Genomic DNA, 17,034 nt, shown 5'->3' with positions numbered 1-17,034 from the left:
CATCCACTAGTTGCCACTGAATGGAGAACAGCACTTGAAACGAGTCTTCTTCTCTTTTCTGTTGGATTTGTCAGGATCAGTGGCATGAAGTTTGCTGGGCTTAATTTTATTTTGGTGATCTTGATCTAAGATCACTATTTGTGCGATCTTGATAATCAATAAGATCAATATCACTTTCAAATTTAAGCTGACTTAAAGAGACATTTTTTATAACTTGTAGGTAATTGTACAAAGCATGCTGCACCACTTGCAAAGCTTCCTAATGTAGGCCTATCAAAGAATATTTCCAATGCAGGATAATTATTAGCATCGTTGGATGGTTTCTAAACAACTCCAATTCTCTGTTTAGAGACATATGCAACTTTCCACAACAGAGTCGAAGGCTAGCCTATGTTGCAATGAACTAACTATATAAGCCTATCAAAAATAGGCCTACCCTATAAGTTAACTTTGTTTAAAACGATTTTTTTATTGAAATGCAACGAAACGAAAACAAGAGAAAAAAATTTGGCGTCTAAACGAAATATTTTTGTTTCAAACAATGCCCAAACTATCACAAACAGAGTTTCTTCCTAAATGTGTAGCCTAAATTTGTAGTGTCAGAAATTAAAGTCTGGTTTTGCGCATTTCCAACATTCCAGACAAGTAAAAACTGCCGATTAAAATATCTTTATTTTCAACCTCCTCAAATTTTTGCTTTGTCAGAATGCTTCAAATCAACCATCGATCTTCGCTACTTTTCATTGTGTCGTCATATGTAATTGTTAAAAATAATTTGGATGGACTGTGTATCGTTGGAATTCCAGTTTTGACCAAATGTTTTCTCAAGTTGTCAACCTCCTAGTGGTGAGCCCTGGTAATTGATTCTTGCAATCAAGCGAATGACAACAAATCGAGACAGCAATTGTAGCTCACAGAGCTCCATGCAACTCCATCCTGTACAGAGTGATGTTGACCCAGAGCATGCGCCCTTCATGTCTAATAGCTGTTCAGGGCGGGCAACTTCGGTTGTCGTATGGGAAGGCATCACCTTGCTGCAGTTGAATGTGGAAGGCCTGACCAAGTCTAAAATCGACATCTTAGAACCAAATGTTTTTCTCTTAGCTTGTTTCACTTGGAATCAAGTTTTTTGATTTGCAAAAAAGCTAAACTATTCAAATGAAGACGAAGAAAAACAAAACCATTCACTATTATTATCAGAGTACAGTAGCCTATAGCATACGATGCACAAAACACAACATGACATGCTGATCTATGAAGGATCTGGAAACCACTCCCGCCCGTTAGCGTTATGAGTGATGAGAGTACTATTTCCTTTTGTTAGATTTTGAAAGGGGTCAAAATTTTGTTGAGGAAGATGGTAGACGTCATATAAACCTAAGATCGAGAAGTATATCCCAGTGATGAGGCAAAGAACTCCAGCCAGAAATAAACCCACGTCTAAGAAAATTTTTGCTTTGTCGAGTTCTCCCCATTTGATCTGTAAGTGAAAGGAACAGGGAAGAAGGAATGCTAACGATGTTCCGGTTAAACTTCCAGTGAGGCCCATCAAGAGTGCGAAGTGTGGAATCGAAACGGCCATAATCAGGGTACCCAAAACCAACAATCCCCTGAGTACCATGGCCCACAAGTGTAAATCGCCCGAAGGTGAGAAGCAAGTTGGGCATCCAGTGTAATTGTTGTTTTTCTTGGTTTCATCCAGTGTCTGAAATCGTTCAAAATAAAGTGTTTGAATCAATATTTTAGACGGTAGTCAAGCTTTCTTGATTTTCCATCAAGCATCAAACTTTGTAGCTTTCAGTAATGTTAACAGGAGATTCATGGCTTAGACTGCTTTTGGGCTCTGGCCAGGAATCTTTCCTCAAGCGCGGGACCGAAGAAACGGCTCATTTTCTACGGAATCCTTCAAATGTTTTGAAACTGTTATAATAACATAAGCCTGCCGTATAGAACATTTATGGGTACGTAAGCTAAAATATAGAGAAATCTAGAAATATTGTTGTCTTAAAATATGCCTTTTTGTACAAATAGATTTTGCAGATAGATTTTGATTAACTTAGCACAAATTGTCATCACAAATTGCACTTGTGTTGTCTTCAGTACCATAGCCTATAACTTAGAGCTTTGCGCAGACCTCAGTTTTATCACAAAATAAGCATTTATAGCAAAATATTTTGTGATGCTTGCATTGTTTTTACTTTTTGATGTGTAAATGTATATCATGGAGGTCTTTATGGTTTATATCCACATGAATACGTTAATTTTTGAAATGTCATTGGACTTGGAAGCAAAACGGTTGGAACGTCTGGTCAATCTAATCAAAAAATAATTTGCCCAAAAGAAGTTCGATATGACCAAGCTTGTTTGTCTTAATGATTGTATCGTTTTTTCAGTTTCAACTCCCTTACCAATCACTAGCATAAAGCAATAAAATGAACTGGGTTTTAATTAGGTCTTTTGTAGTAATTGAAAAAAGCAATCACATCTGAAAGCTTAATTTATCAATATATTTATCAAATGACTCACCACTACAAGACTTGTAGCGCTTGATTTTCGACTGGTCTGTTCCAGATCGCTTGATGTTGATGATTCCTTGCTCTCTGCAAAACTCGTGTCTTGCATGATTGGTGCGTTTTCATCGGATAAGTTGTTGTAAGCTGGCTTTTGAGAATACAGCAGCGTTCTCCAACCACCGGAAACATTGGTAAAAAGACTCTCCTCAATAAATTCTAGTGACAAATAGTACGGGAGTGGATAAGAAAGCAAAGCTTTCACGACAAGAATTACGTTCATGGCTGTTCTAAGTCCTTGCGGTAAATTGTCAGTGACCACGTCTTTGGTAAACTGAGCCCACGTCAGAAAACAGACAAGTGAAAAAAGTACTTTCGTGAGGCAGGAAGCTACGTATGACCACAGCAGCATACTTTTGAATTGAGAACGGTTTTCCATACTGCCTTCCAGAGACGGGAGGAAAATCTGCGAGGTGTAGCTAAATACAATCACCCCAATTGAAACCGGAAATTCTTTTCTGTCCACTTCAAACGTCAACTGAAAGTTAAAACAATATAAATAGGTTGTATTAATTACTACTAAACATGTCATTCTTCACAAACTTTTAGTAGCAGCACTTTAGTCTACTCAGGGAACATAACCTCCATCACCCTTCCCACACCGCTCATGAGCATGCGACTGTGTCTTTGGCAAGATACTCAAAGGCATGCCTGAAGGTGGACACGAAGATTGGCTTCCTTGCCTTCCCGTCCACTTAATTTTAATCTTCAATCACCGGGCGTACGCCTGGATACGACAAACCTCCATCACATTGTGAAACTCGATTTTAAACACAAATAAACGGTAACCTAGTGTTGACAAGAGGCCCAGGGAGTACTTTTGGACTTGGGCTGGCATGATTATAGGGGCCATAATGTTTTTATGAGGCACGGCAGTTTAACAAAACTACCGCGTATTCTTTGGATATAATGCGTTGTTTTTAGAAGTGTCTTTATTTGGGTCCTATAAGGAATAAGGATCTCATTGGAAGGCTACAAGGCCCAAATTGTCCTCTCAGCGGTACTGCATAAATAGGCCTATTATAAGTCATCCCAGGTTTAACATTTACAAACGTTTACTTCAAAAACTAACTTTACCTGTTTCCAATGCCACGAATCAACTTTCGTCATGCAATACAACATTGTTATGACCAACGCTATGACTTGTGCTATCGAACAGCCCATGCTGAGCCATGAAACAGCTCTCAAGTCCCGAAGAAACACGCAAGGTATAAGAAATATGGTTGCAATTATCGCCCTGTATTGACAGATGAACCGCACTTCAAACAGATTACTAGTTACAAAATAAGCTTTTAACAAAACGTAATTATTATCATGATCAACTAGAATAGAAGCAAACATTTTGCAGCCCTTTTAATTTTTTCTCGACTGCCTGGCCAAGTGCTGAAACTATTGGCAAGGTACTTCAGTGATACGATAAAAAGTGCTTTTGGGCATTGTTTGATTTCAACTTTCTTTCAAAGTGTGAACTCAAAACTACATCATAATTTCATGGGAATGAACTTCGAGAAGCCTACGTTCCACTAAGCAAGTGTTGCCACTTAATTCATTTCAACGCAAAGGTCCATTGTTTTTATGTTTCCTTGGCCTTGCTTTTTGTATTAGCTTTTATTGAAAACATTCGTGCAATTTTTCGCCCAAATAAAATTAATTTCTAATATCGTGCAACGTGCAGAAAACATGCTTAGCCTACCTTATGTCACTTTATCAAGATTTATAGTACAATACCTAACGTTTTCAACAAGCCTGACAGCAGAGCACGTCTTATATACGAATGACGTCTGCAGTGCAGACGTTGAATCAGTTGAAGTATTTTTGTCTGGGGTTCTCACCATTCTGCTTCTCCAATTGCGGCTTGAGGAAAGCTGCTTGCCATCAAATTGCCTGAAATGACAATGTAGAGGACGCACGTCATCAGTAGCTCAATCAGCTGAGCCACGTTGACCACGTGACCTCCCACTTTTCCCCAACACTGCACCGCAACGTCAACGTAGCTATCACGCACCTGCATGAAACATCAAGAGCAAAATAAACTTGGCTTGCAAAAGCTTGGTTTTTTACATGCTTCTTTAACCAGTATTTTTTCTTGAGATGTTTTGAGTGTCCGAAACAAACCTACACACTTCTATTTTAAGGGTTTAGTTTCAACAGAAAAGCAATTTAAAACGTGCCATATTGTGACATAGCCGTAGCCCTTAGGAGAATAAAACATTTTGGGAATGCGAACAAAATTCGCCCAAATTTTTTTGTTTGAAAGTATATTTTTAAAAAGGCTATAATTTGCAATTTGCCCAAATAACTGGATAAAACATAGAGTAAGTTCATTGGATCATCGACTGGGTACCATAGCCCAGCCTGTAGGTTACAATACATTTAGCTTTAATTTTTATTGCCCAGCCTGGTCAATGAAATGTGACAACTAGCGCGAATGTTGAGATTATTCTGGACGATTTTAGCAAATAAGGATATAGTATATATTTGTTTTTCTAAAAAAATTACTAGTCCACCAAATAAAACATGGCGTAAGTAGCCTATAGCCTGCACGGAATGAGCGACTAGATACCATTGTTAATACAATAGCCTATATTTAGTTTTAAAATTGTATTGCCTACCCTGGTTTTCTTGCCGTTAATATCTTCATAGAGGCAGTCTATCAATATATTACCGGTATAATAACACGCAATGGCCGCCAGTATAATTAAGGCTACACCAATATAGCCTCCATGTAATACTGCGTATGGAAGACCCAGTACAAACATTCCCTGCAAAACATTTAGACACGATTAGCATAAAAAGGAAAACAACAAAAAAACATATCAAACTTATTTCAACTAAACTTCTAGCAAGCTATTTGGCAGCTATTATGTGAATGCCCACAGGTTTGGTGATTGGTGTAAGTTCCGTTAGGTGGTTCCAAACTCAGTTCAACATCTACACAAGACAAGGGAGTCTGCTGCTCTCTTGAACAAACAGTAAACTACTCGACTGACAATTATATCTCTGTTCAGTGGATTCGAACAAACAGTTAGTTTTCACAAAGCAATTAGTAGCCTACTAGGCTATGTATGGATGCTGCAGCGAAATAAGTCACAAAAGCAATACAAAGAGTCAAAGATTAATACTTCAACATAGGCCTACTATAAATCCTTGCAAATATAAATGTTACACATGACGCCAATAAATTTTTAAGACGATGACATTTTCGCTTTTACAGTTGCACAGTCGTGAATAATGTTGTCAAATATTCAACTTTTTTTCATAAATAAGTTTGTTATTAATGGTGACCCGAAACTTTGTGGGCCTAAAAGTTTAACTTGTCCAGCTGTACGAATAATCCGGCACTGCTTTTATGTTATGGTGAAAAAAACAATCTCTATCATTTCTAAAGCGTAGTGTTATGAACTGACCTGAAATCGCGTCAAACCAAAGGAAAAAATTTCATCAATTGGATTTAAACTCTACATCAATTTTAAGCCAAAAAGTGTTTAACCCAGGGGTGGGCAACCTTTTTAACACACGAGTAAGTTAGGAAAATGCAATGCTTACAGGAGGGACGCACATCAAATAAACACTAATTCATATTTTCAGCAATGGAGTTTATCTTATTGAAATTTTGTACAAGAATGTCATCCTCCTGCAGTGAATTCAATTCAAGCTGGATTTCTATAGGCGCAAAACTTATTTCACAGGTGCAGGGGAGTGAAAAGACGGTCATATCACTTCTTAAGCTTCAAAATTTTGTAAATCGAGATGAAAATAGCCTTAATTTAAATAGCCTTATTTGGGGAAAAATAGCTGGAAGAAGATGAAGGGCGCACAAAAAATGGAAAAGGACCGCATGCGGCCCGCACGGTGCCTACATGTTACCCACCCCTGGTTTAACTCAACAGCTACAGAAATTTTTGCTTGATTTGATAATTATGCTCAAAAGTCAAATGCAAAGTAAAGGCTAGGAAACTTTGTTAGAACAAACAAGGACCGCAAAAAGAGGCCTAAGCACTTGGTGAAATTTTTAAAGGGAATGCCCCGCTCGACTCTCCTACCTAGATTGAAAGTAAGTTACTACAGACTATAGTGCTCGCAAAATTATTTTTTGTCTTCCTGCTTCAGTTTTTTCGTAGATTGTGGCGTACGTATAAGCTTCAATGTTATCCACATTTGAATAGGTAAATCCTTCGAAAAGCCGCTGCTGTCACAAGTTAATTAACCTTTGTAGTTTCGATGATGATATCTCGTTGCAAAAAGCAGAATTAAACAATCACAAAGTAAACCAACCGATTCTCATGGGATTCTTAGTTGAATCGATAATAGCTTGATGCTTAAATCATCAGTGCCCAGGCGCGGATCTAGAAGCTTTTTTCGGGAGGGGAGGGGGGCAGCAAATTTGAAAACCCGTTAAAAAGAAAGAAAAAGATAAAACAGACATGAACAATGATACTTTTGAGCAGACACAAAAAGATCTTTGCGTACGCGAAATACTGAATGACATAACATAAGTTATCATTAATAAGTTCGAATTAAACGTTTAAGCAATATTACCATAGTCATGGTTTGTTTAAAGTTAAATCACCAGAGGTATATTTTTGTTTTGTGACCATAGCGCAATCTTTTAAAGCAATTCCTTGTTTTCTCATTGTGAACGTTGGTCAAAAATGAAAAATCGATTGAAGTTTAAAAATAAGTGATTAATAAAAGTGGTATATGATGTAACTTATTGTTTTGTCGCTTCAAGCGCCACAAGGTCAGTCATTGAGTGGGTGATTTGTAAAAAGCTACTTCGAATGAAAAATAAATCCACGATCTGACAACACAAGAAGCAGATGTGTAAGCTTGAATGTGGTAACAGCCTTTTAATGCTTTGAGGTCAATTTAGATTTTAGAAGAACAATAATCATAATGTTACAGTATACCGTACTTTGTTATTATTCCTCTACAACTGCTAAGATCTTTTAGCAATAAAGCTCATTTTTAATTTTGTATTATATTAGGATATCGCCACATTTTTATCGGTCCGCCAAGCCGTTGAAAGAATGTGATGTACCGTCAGTGATGGGCATTATCGGCGATAATTTATCGGCGATAATTATCGGCGATAAATTTTTATCGCTTATCGTTATCGCTCAATTATTTTTTCAGTTATCGTTTATCGTTATCGCCAAAGGCAATATTTGATTATCGCCGATAATTAATCGCCGATAAATTTTATTTCGGATCAACACACGTGGAAAGACCATGAAAAGTAATATTTTGACTAGCCACCAAGTTAATGAAACTAAAATTAAAACCGTTCTTCTTCAGTGCTTGAAGTGTGTGTGCACAGGTCATTGTCAGGGGAGAGGTCACCCCTCCTGCAGCGACGGCCCTGACAACACAATAATTTTTAGAGTTGCAAATTGCAATGCAATGAAATGCATGCAACAAGTCTCTTGTTGTTTTGCTGCAAGCGGCAATCGCGAGTGAATTTTACAATTAAAATGTAAGCGCACAGGCGGTACAGATTCCTTTGAAGCGAAGCGAAAGAAATTGGCAAGTGGTTTGTGAAAGTGTCGCAATACGAGGCCGCTTTTACATCGGAAACATGGTCTTTCGCGCCACCTCACGATCAACTATTTTATTCTTGTGTTTTCTTGTTTCGTTGGAAGTATTAGTTTTTAGTAATTGTCGTAAAAAAATAAAATCTCTCGTCAAAACATGAAATTTATTGTTTTAAGCGCTTTAAATCTTTAGATGAGTAGATTAACTAAAATTGCAAGAACTTGCCTTGAGACGTGCGGTTACGTCACAAACTCTGTTTAAAAGACAAAATTCACACACAATAACAACACAAGATCGGTTATTTATAGACTGTAAGATCGATTTTTCTAGCTTGGCGATTTAACTTTAATCCAAAAATAATAACCAAATGCGTAAGTGCGCTGCCATTTAACTTAAAAAGTTAACCCATTTGTGCCGAAAGTGAAAGTACTTAAAAAAAATTTCGGAAAATTTAAATATTGCATAGCCGAATTATGACCTAAAAAACATATCACAATTATTTTTTTCCTAATTGTGTTTGTACTTTTTGAGAAAAAAGCCGTCCTATATATATAAGACGCAAGGCAAATCCGTTATCACATTTCACAAGTTTCTTGTGCGTAATGCTTAAGCGTTATCTACGTTTTACTTATCGCTCAAAGTGATAAATGGGAAATGTCTTGTTCATGTCTTGTCATGTCATTATTGTCATCAAGCATTTTATTGAAATGAAAGTTCATAAAATATGAAGATGAAAATTAGCAAAGTAACACAACAGGCGCATCGAATTGCGTGGTAAAATTATGCTAAATACAGTATAACCTTTCTCATTTACCATGCGACATAGCCTACCTCAATGAAATATTTTTATTCCCAATAATACAGTGCCTATGCTATATTGTAATTCTTATCTTAACAACTCAGCGTTCTGCTATTGCTTTAATGATGGTGTTCACAAAAACAAAAAAAATTATCTGAAATTATCAGTAAATTACGATAATTATGTTATTGTTCTTAAACAAACACGACTAATTTGACAAGCTTGATGGATTTCACAGTATGCACATTTTTACTCCCAATAACGCTTAAGATTACTGATAAATTTTCAAGCATTTTGCGTTTTTTGGAATTTTTTCAATTATTGCTGACTTTGCTGTAAACAGCCCTTTAAGCAGAAACCAAAATACAAAGTTTGGAATTTTTTATGGTATTTTCATTTGATTTAATTATTTTGCCTACTGCACGTAAGCGGCAGTGTAACTCAATTGATAAAAGCATCCAACTGATATCTGAAGGTATAATTGTAAGCACGGCGGTTACCTCAGTGGTTTGATTCTGAATCAAGAGGTTGAAGATTCGATACCTACTGCCGCTGTTACGATTCTATTCATGCATAACTTACAAAAAGTTTTGTCCCTTTACAGTAGCCTATATTATGTTCGATTTTTCGTCATGTTGATGAAAACAGTTCGTGCTGCATGGGATGGGGCAGCGCTAATCAAGAAAAAAAAAAAATTATCGTTATCGGACATTATCGGCGATAATTTATCGTTTATCGTTATCGCTTAACTTTTTTTTGATTTATCGTTTATCGTTATCGCTTTAGGCATTTTTCGTTTATCGATTATCGTTATCGCTTAACTGAAAAATGAGTTATCGCGCCCAACACTGTGTACCGTTGAATAAATATCTCACCAAAAGTTAACGCTGTGTAAATTTGTTTCCCCTTTTGCATTCTATTAAAACCTTTTGAAAAGAACAAATTTTGAAAACTCTAGTAAACTTCGTGTGAGTTTGAGAGTTTATGATACAATGATAAATCAACCTTTTCCTCCACAATTCTTTTCTCACAGTCTCTGGCTTTTTCTCAAAAAGTCTGATGACCTCTGAGCTAAATCGATTATGATGAAATTAGTTTTAGAAATATATGACACGGCATTGAATAACCTGTATAGCATTGGACACGTTATAGCCAGCATCCCATGCTGTGATAGTTGGCATTTCGATTCCAGTCACTGTGTTTCGTCGTGTCATCTTTTTTTCATTCAGAGTTGTTCCCGATGAATTTGCGCAAAGATTACCGTGGTTTACTGAAAATCCGTTTTCTTCCATTTGAATTTTCAAATTTGTTTCATTCGTCTTGGCAAACTGAACTTTTTCGTCATTGTCATCAACACCATGGGAATTGTCCACTCGGTAACGCAAGCGATCCAAAAAATCCGACACGTGCTTCATCTTCAAGATCACTTAATAAAGTCAATAAAACTGCTGCGTGAAACCTATTTGACAAAAAACTGAAATTACTATAGAGCTGTAGCGTATTAAACGTATGAAAACATGAATGATGGAATTTAAAGCTTTTAAAACTTGACTATTTGTCTCACTGGCAACACCAACCCATCGATAAGCCTAATTTAAATGAGCCTAAGTGATTTTTCAACATTTTTGCTAGGTGACATTTTGAATCGAAAGCTTTGGGCCCGTCGACAGAATTTCATAGGTCCATGATAGTAGCCTACATAAGTTTCGCATCTTTGCTTTAAAATGTCAAATTTTTACATAGTGAATTTTCAAAGTTAATTTCTTTTGCTTTAGTGCATGTAGATTATCTGCGAGTGTTAATCTATCACTAGCAAAGCAACTCAGCAGCAGGACTATGCTTTTATCCGTTCAAACAACTTGCAATAATTGCTTTCCTGTACACCAAAATTGACTTGAAACTTTCTTTATACAGCAAGCCTATTTACTTTTTTTGTAATAATATTTGCAGTTTATTTCTTTCGGCCTGACAAACGTAATGAGCTCGAATTTCCCAAGAGACATTCACGTCAAAAATCTAAAAGTCTTCTTCTGTTTCTGCTGTTTTTAATAACGTCACCAATTAAAGCACCCAGTAGCGTAAATTTTATCGTCTTTTAGTAAAAGGTTTTAAATTGTCAATGCAAGTAAGACTAATATTGCTTTTGTACTTATTTTAAGTTCATCATCTAAAATCCATATAGGCCTATTTGCTTGGCTATCTGTTACATTGGCTTGTTCCACTATTCTATGATATAAAAACATAAAATAAAAAGAAAGGCAGCCTGTTCCGGCCGTAGTTTTGTCTCAAGCATGATACAACTTTCGTATATGGTCGCTTTTATTTTTTTACAGATCCCTGTTATGCTTGGGATGTGCTGTTTCTATTGTGATGGTCAAAAATTAAAAAAAAAAAAAGGAAATTGAAATTGAGCATTTTTGTAGCTTGTCTTGTAAATACAGTAGCACGAATACTGAACAAGAAGACTGGAATGTAAGAAGTCTTGGGCGTTTAGAAGTTTGAATCATTCGCAGCCCAATAGGCAATAGCTACTGTGGTTCCACTAAGTCTTGTTTTGAACTTGTTGCTTCACCAAAATTATTTTTTCTTAAACTTGTTTAAAAGTATTTACTTTTGAAAATGGATGCGCCAAACGAAATTAAGACAAAAATTTTGCGTCTAAACAAAACGCTTTTTGTTTCTAACAATCCAAGTTTTGAACTTAGCTTTTTGTGATAGGCTGAGTAAATAAAACAGATTTCCATTCGTTAGCCTAGATAAGTTTGAAAAATACATGTAAGTTATAAATGTTTCAGATTTAGGCTTGCAGCTTTTGATTTTAATATTATGTAACCATCTATTTAAAATATAATTTTTATGCATGTTGATAATATCGGAGTTTGCTTTATTTGTTCGTTTTACGTATTTTTCAAATTTTCTTTTTTACATGTGCTAGCTGAAGATGCTATTACTATAGTGAAATCAATTCTTAACTTAATAAGTTACACTAAGAGGTTAGATTGTTGTGCATATACCGGCATTTGATGAATGCAAAATAGCAGTAGGCTACCTCTCTACTATGATGCAAAAAAAAAAAAAATTTCAAACAACAGTGCTCTGCTAGTTAAACTTTCCTGTTTACGCTGCAGCAACGCAGCAGGTACAATGTAACCTCACTGCCTTGCTTTTACATCCCCAAAGCATTCTAATCTTTTCCTTTTTTTAAAAAGCCTATAATCAACAGCTCTAGAGGCTTGAACGCCAATCAGTCAGATTTACAATGCCTTAATCTTGATAATATCCTTTTGTCCAACGCTTCGTTTCTTTCCTTGACAAAAAATCGAACGTCCGATTAATGAACAAGTCTCTTAACACTCAAATAAAACCTTGAAGATCAGTGGCGTAGGCAATTGGAGGGGAATTTGGTAATGCCCCATGCTTTACCCCTCCAGCATTTTTTTTTCAGAGGACCAAATTTTAAATAAATGAATTGGTCAGTTTCTGCGCAATAGTAAAACAACTCCAAAATCTTACCAGAAACACATTAAAAGCTAAAATCATGGCGGATATTTGTAACACATTCATGCGAGCTTGGGGCACTACTTGATTCAATGATTCGTACCAAAGCTGTTCGATTTTCCACGGTATGCCATTTAACCTACGTCAATAATTGAGCCAATGAGTTGGTCATAAAAAATTAGATTTTTTAAACTTTGTCAAGGAAGGCCAAATTTCAAAAAGGGTTAAGTGTGACCGTGTATCAACGGGCTATAACATAACCATTTTCATTTTTTGCTAAAAACTTCCTTTCGTTATGTTTTTGATAGTTTTGTGATACTCAGCATATATTTTTCTGAATGAATTTGTGTTCATTTTATTTAAAAATGTGTTCTAATAAAATTTGTATTGAAGTCATGTGACACTCATTGCACCGCATTTTCCATTCAGATTTTTAAAAGACATTTTAGAATACATTTTGATGAATCGTATAGCCTAGTCTATAGATGACAGATGACGAGGAAGAGCTTTTTATAAAGCTTTATGAAATACCGATAATGAAAAATACACAGCTATGCCTTGCTATTTGGCGGCACACAATGATCATCAACTTAAGAACTATAGTGAAGTAGCTACCCACTACCCAGCAATAAATATGGATAAAAACGTCGGTCAACATTAGTTTGAAATATACTAGACAAACTGGCAATGTTTGGTTTTATCTTGTGCGGAAAATCTGGAAATTCAAGTTTAAATTGACAAGAAAAACAAATAAGCAAACTAAGAAAGATCTTAAATTGTTGCTGAACCAAGGCATGATGCATTCATTTCAATTTACAATCCAGTTAGACCTTCTCTATAGGCAGTGTTGGGCACGATAACTCATTTTTCAGTTAAGCGATAACGATAATCGATAAACGAAAAATGCCTAAAGCGATAACGATAAACGATAAATCAAAAAAAAGTTAAGCGATAACGATAAAGGATAAATTATCGCCGATAATGTCCGATAACGATAATTTTTTTTTCTTGATTAGCGCTGCCCTATCCCATGCAGCACGAACTGTTTTCATCAACATGACGAAAAATCGAACATAATAAACTGTAAAGGGACAAAACTTTTTGTAAGTTATGCATGAATAGAATCACAACAGCGGCAGTAGGTATCGAATCTTCAACCTCTTAATCCAGAATCAAACCACTGAGGTAACCGCCGTGCTTATCGCTTACGTGCAGTAGGCAAAATAATTAAATCAAATGAAAATACCATAAAAAATTCCAAACTTTGTATTTTGCTTTCTGCGGGCTGTTTACAGCAAAGTCAGCAATTGAAAAAATTCCAAAAAACGCAAAATGCTTGAAAATTTATCAGTAATCTTAAGCGTTATTGGTAGTAAAAATGTGCATACTGTCAAATCCATCAAGCTTGTCAAATTAGTCGTGTTTGTTTAAGAACAATAACCTAATTATCGTAATTTACTGATAATTCCAGATAAATTTTTCTGTTTTCTTTGTGAACACCATCATTAAAGCAATTGCAGAACGCTGAGTTGTTGAGATAAGAATTACAATATAGGCACTGTATTATTAGTGGGAATAAAAATATTTGATTGAGGTAGGCTATGTCGCATAGGTAAATCGTCGTCGTCTCCAGGCTTACGCCCGGTGGTTGAAGATTTAGATTAAGTGGACGGGAAGGCAAGGAAGCCAATCTTCATGTCCACCTTCAGGCATGCCTTTAAGTGTCCTGCTAAAGACACAGCTGTATGCTCATGAGCGGCGTCGAACCGGCGCCCTTTCGATTGCCGTTCAAGAGCTCTCACCACTCGGCTATACAGTACAGGTAAATGAGAAAGGTTATACTGTATTTAGCATAATTTTACCACGCAACTCGATGCGCCTGTTGTCATGCAAAAACTACTACAAGATGCAAAAAAGTGTGATGTCGGTCTGCATGTCAAATGCTTCAAGCAATGTCATATTTTGCAATGACTTGTTTCAGTGATGGTGGCGCGAAAGACCATGTTTCCGATGCAAAAGCGGAGTCGTATTGCGACGCTTTCATAAACCACTTGCCAATTTCTTTCGCTTCGCTTCAAAGGAATCTGTACCGCCTGTGCGCTTACATTTTAATTGTAAAATTCACTCGCGATTGCCGATTGCAGCAAAACAACAAGAAACTTGTTGCATGCATTTCATTGCATTGCAATTTGCAACTCTAAAAATTATTGTGTTGTCAGGGCCGTCGCTGCAGGGGGCGTGCCCCTCCCATGACAACGACCTGTGCACACACACTTCAGGCACTGAAGAAGAACTGGTTTTAATTTTAGTTTCATGAATTAGGTGGCTAGTAAAAATATTACTTTTCATGGTCTTTCCACTTGTGTTGATCCGAAATAAAATTTATCGGCGATTAATTATCGGCGATAATCAAATATTGCCCTTGGCGATAACGATAAACGATAACTGAAAAAATAATTAAGCGATAACGATAAGCGATAAAAATTTATCGCCGATAATTATCGCCGATAAATTATCGCCGATAATGCCCATCACTGTCTATAGGCAACTGGTGTTAAGACATTCGTTTGTGCTTGCTGGGATGAACTGTTAAACTCACCCATCAGGCTTCGTTTCAGTGGTGCACTACAGAACAATAGTTTACTTTGAACGCTCATTGACGCAACCGTGTGCTGGTTAATCATTTTTTCTAAAATAGAAAAAAAAGGATGCGTCCCCCTCTAAAATATCCTGTAAACTCCACCGTTGCGGAGTTTGTATTGACAAAAATCAGTGGCTTAGAAAATTATTGTTGTAAAGAGTCGTATTTAATGGAGAACAAGAAATCGATACAAATTACAAGGCCATGTGAACTTATTGTCTTTTAAAATTTATTTTCCCCCCCAGAGAATTGTGCACCAATTAGGCTGTGGAATTGGGCTATAGCCTATCTTAACTGTGCCGTTATCTAAAGCACAACGTGGGCTATAGCCTACTACATGTATCCACTAATTAGTAGGCCATGTTTTCATTACTAATTTTGTTTCACATGCATAACTTTAAGTAATTAAACGCAACGTTGACAGACAGCGCTGTGTGAGCACCCTCTCGGACCCCCTTTGAAATCTAGTAAATTAATTTTCGGTGGTGTTTTTCAAATCATGGCCTGTTCTTTTCAAGATGGTATGTAAAAGCACAAACTTTTTAAGCTACGTAGAGGAAACAAAAATTTCACTTCCATGATTTTAGCAAGAAATAAACTCTCTTACATTGTCTAAGAAAATAGTTGTTTAGGCTAGCCTATATGTCGACAATGCCGCAGCCTACCCTAATAATGGAATGAATGCGCTTGAGCAACGCATTCTAAGGACTGCTCTCCATTCAGCGGCACCTAATGGATGGAATAATTCCCCAGCAACAATACTTCAATAATCGGAAATTTCACTGTCAATCTCGGTAACCGGCGCTGCGTCAAAAGCCTCTGCAATTAGCTTATGTGAAACTACCAGGAATAACAAGCCTTTGTCAGTCCGAGGATAAAGATTCAAAACCAACCAATGCCAAACTATTAGTTTAAAATGACAAGTTTGCTCTAAAAATGTGGTATTTACTTCCGGTTTCAGTTTCGTAATTCGTGCACAATTCCAGTTAGATTTGAGTGCCCTAAAATCATACCGGGTTCAACAGCATACCCTGGACCACCATTGCCACCGCTGCATGCTGTCAATATTCAACATATTTGCTATTTTAGGAACGTTTTATGTTCAAAAGCCTATTCTTATAATTTTTTAAGCTTTGACAAAATGGCATAGACTTACTGGTTTCGCTGATTCGAAATAGTCATACCCTGTTGATTAATGACCAACAGTGGGATGCAAAACTCCCAGACGTGGGCAGTAGTGCACTACCTTTTTAGTAGCGACGCTACAGTTTTTTGGGTTAGCGACGCTACTTTTTCCCAATATAGCAACAGCGGTGAGGCGCTACATCTGCTTGTAGTAGTTCTAGTTCCGCTACTTTCCTAATTAAAGTGGAAAAGATAAATCGTTTTTAGAGATTTTTCATGGAAGCACTATAGCATGAGAATAAAATTTCACCAAGAGAATAAAATGTAGCATGAGAATAAAATTTCACCAAGAACTTGTTTTTCATAACGACGTTGAAATGGCATAGTAAATAAACGTGGTAGCCAACAGAAAGGTGACATCATTAGTGTTCAAGGTCATTATGACTTCACAGAGTACCAATTCTTGATTAGAGCTGTGCAGTGTCAGTTTAAGACAAGAGCAACACGCGCTCTACTTTCAATCCGAGTAGCGAGAGCGTCGCCCTTTCGGCATGTTATTGCGGTCGCGCTACTTTCAAAGAAGCAGACGCCCGCCCTGCCTATAATTCTCATCAAAGTCGTTCTGTGACTCGTTTCAACAAGGTACAGTCAACAGGGCCGTTTTCAAAGGATATCATCTGGGCCTGGTACGTAGCCTACCAATGAAAAAGCTGGTTCCAAAATTTGCCATTCATGTCAAGCTTCTGCAGTAAATGTTTAATTCAAATTCGCCAAAAAACGTTAGGCCAAAAACAAGTGGGCCCCTAGACGGGTTGGGTCTCCGGCCCGGAGTGGTTAACACGGTCGACGGTCGTGTGTTGTAAGCT

At 36.8% G+C, this 17,034-nt stretch overlaps 1 protein-coding gene across 1 annotated transcript; it reads right to left on the bottom strand.

The window, feature by feature from the left end:
- Window positions 1–1,252: 1,252 nt before the first annotated feature.
- On the bottom strand, window positions 1,253–10,091 carry LOC145782882 (vesicular inhibitory amino acid transporter-like). Its single transcript, XM_082594646.1, has 6 exons — window positions 10,032–10,091; window positions 5,183–5,332; window positions 4,403–4,575; window positions 3,648–3,807; window positions 2,527–3,048; window positions 1,253–1,705 (listed from the first exon to the last, which is right to left on the bottom strand). The coding sequence occupies exons 1-6, from the start codon at window positions 10,083–10,085 to the stop codon at window positions 1,253–1,255; spliced, it is 1,512 nt and encodes a 503-aa protein (XP_082450772.1). The 5' UTR covers window positions 10,086–10,091.
- Window positions 10,092–17,034: the final 6,943 nt, after the last annotated feature.

Source organism: Aplidium turbinatum, chromosome 14 (genome assembly GCF_918807975.1).
Source record: "Aplidium turbinatum chromosome 14, kaAplTurb1.1, whole genome shotgun sequence".
Lineage (NCBI taxonomy): Eukaryota > Metazoa > Chordata > Ascidiacea > Aplousobranchia > Polyclinidae > Aplidium > Aplidium turbinatum.
The sequence above is the reverse complement of the archived record's forward strand: the minus strand, read 5'-3'. Positions and strand labels throughout refer to the sequence as shown.

Bases quoted from the DNA above. Each gene is read 5' to 3' on its own strand.
- LOC145782882 (XM_082594646.1), bottom strand. From the start codon at position 10,085: ATGCCAACTATCACAGCATGGGATGCTGGCTATAACGTGTCCAATGCT. The intron at 5,333-10,031 runs GTTATTCAATGC...AATGTTTTGCAG, and splicing joins ACGTGTCCAATGCTATACAG to GGAATGTTTGTACTGGGTCT. The intron at 3,049-3,647 runs GTAAAGTTAGTT...TTTAACTTTCAG, and splicing joins ATTCGTGGCATTGGAAACAG to TTGACGTTTGAAGTGGACAG.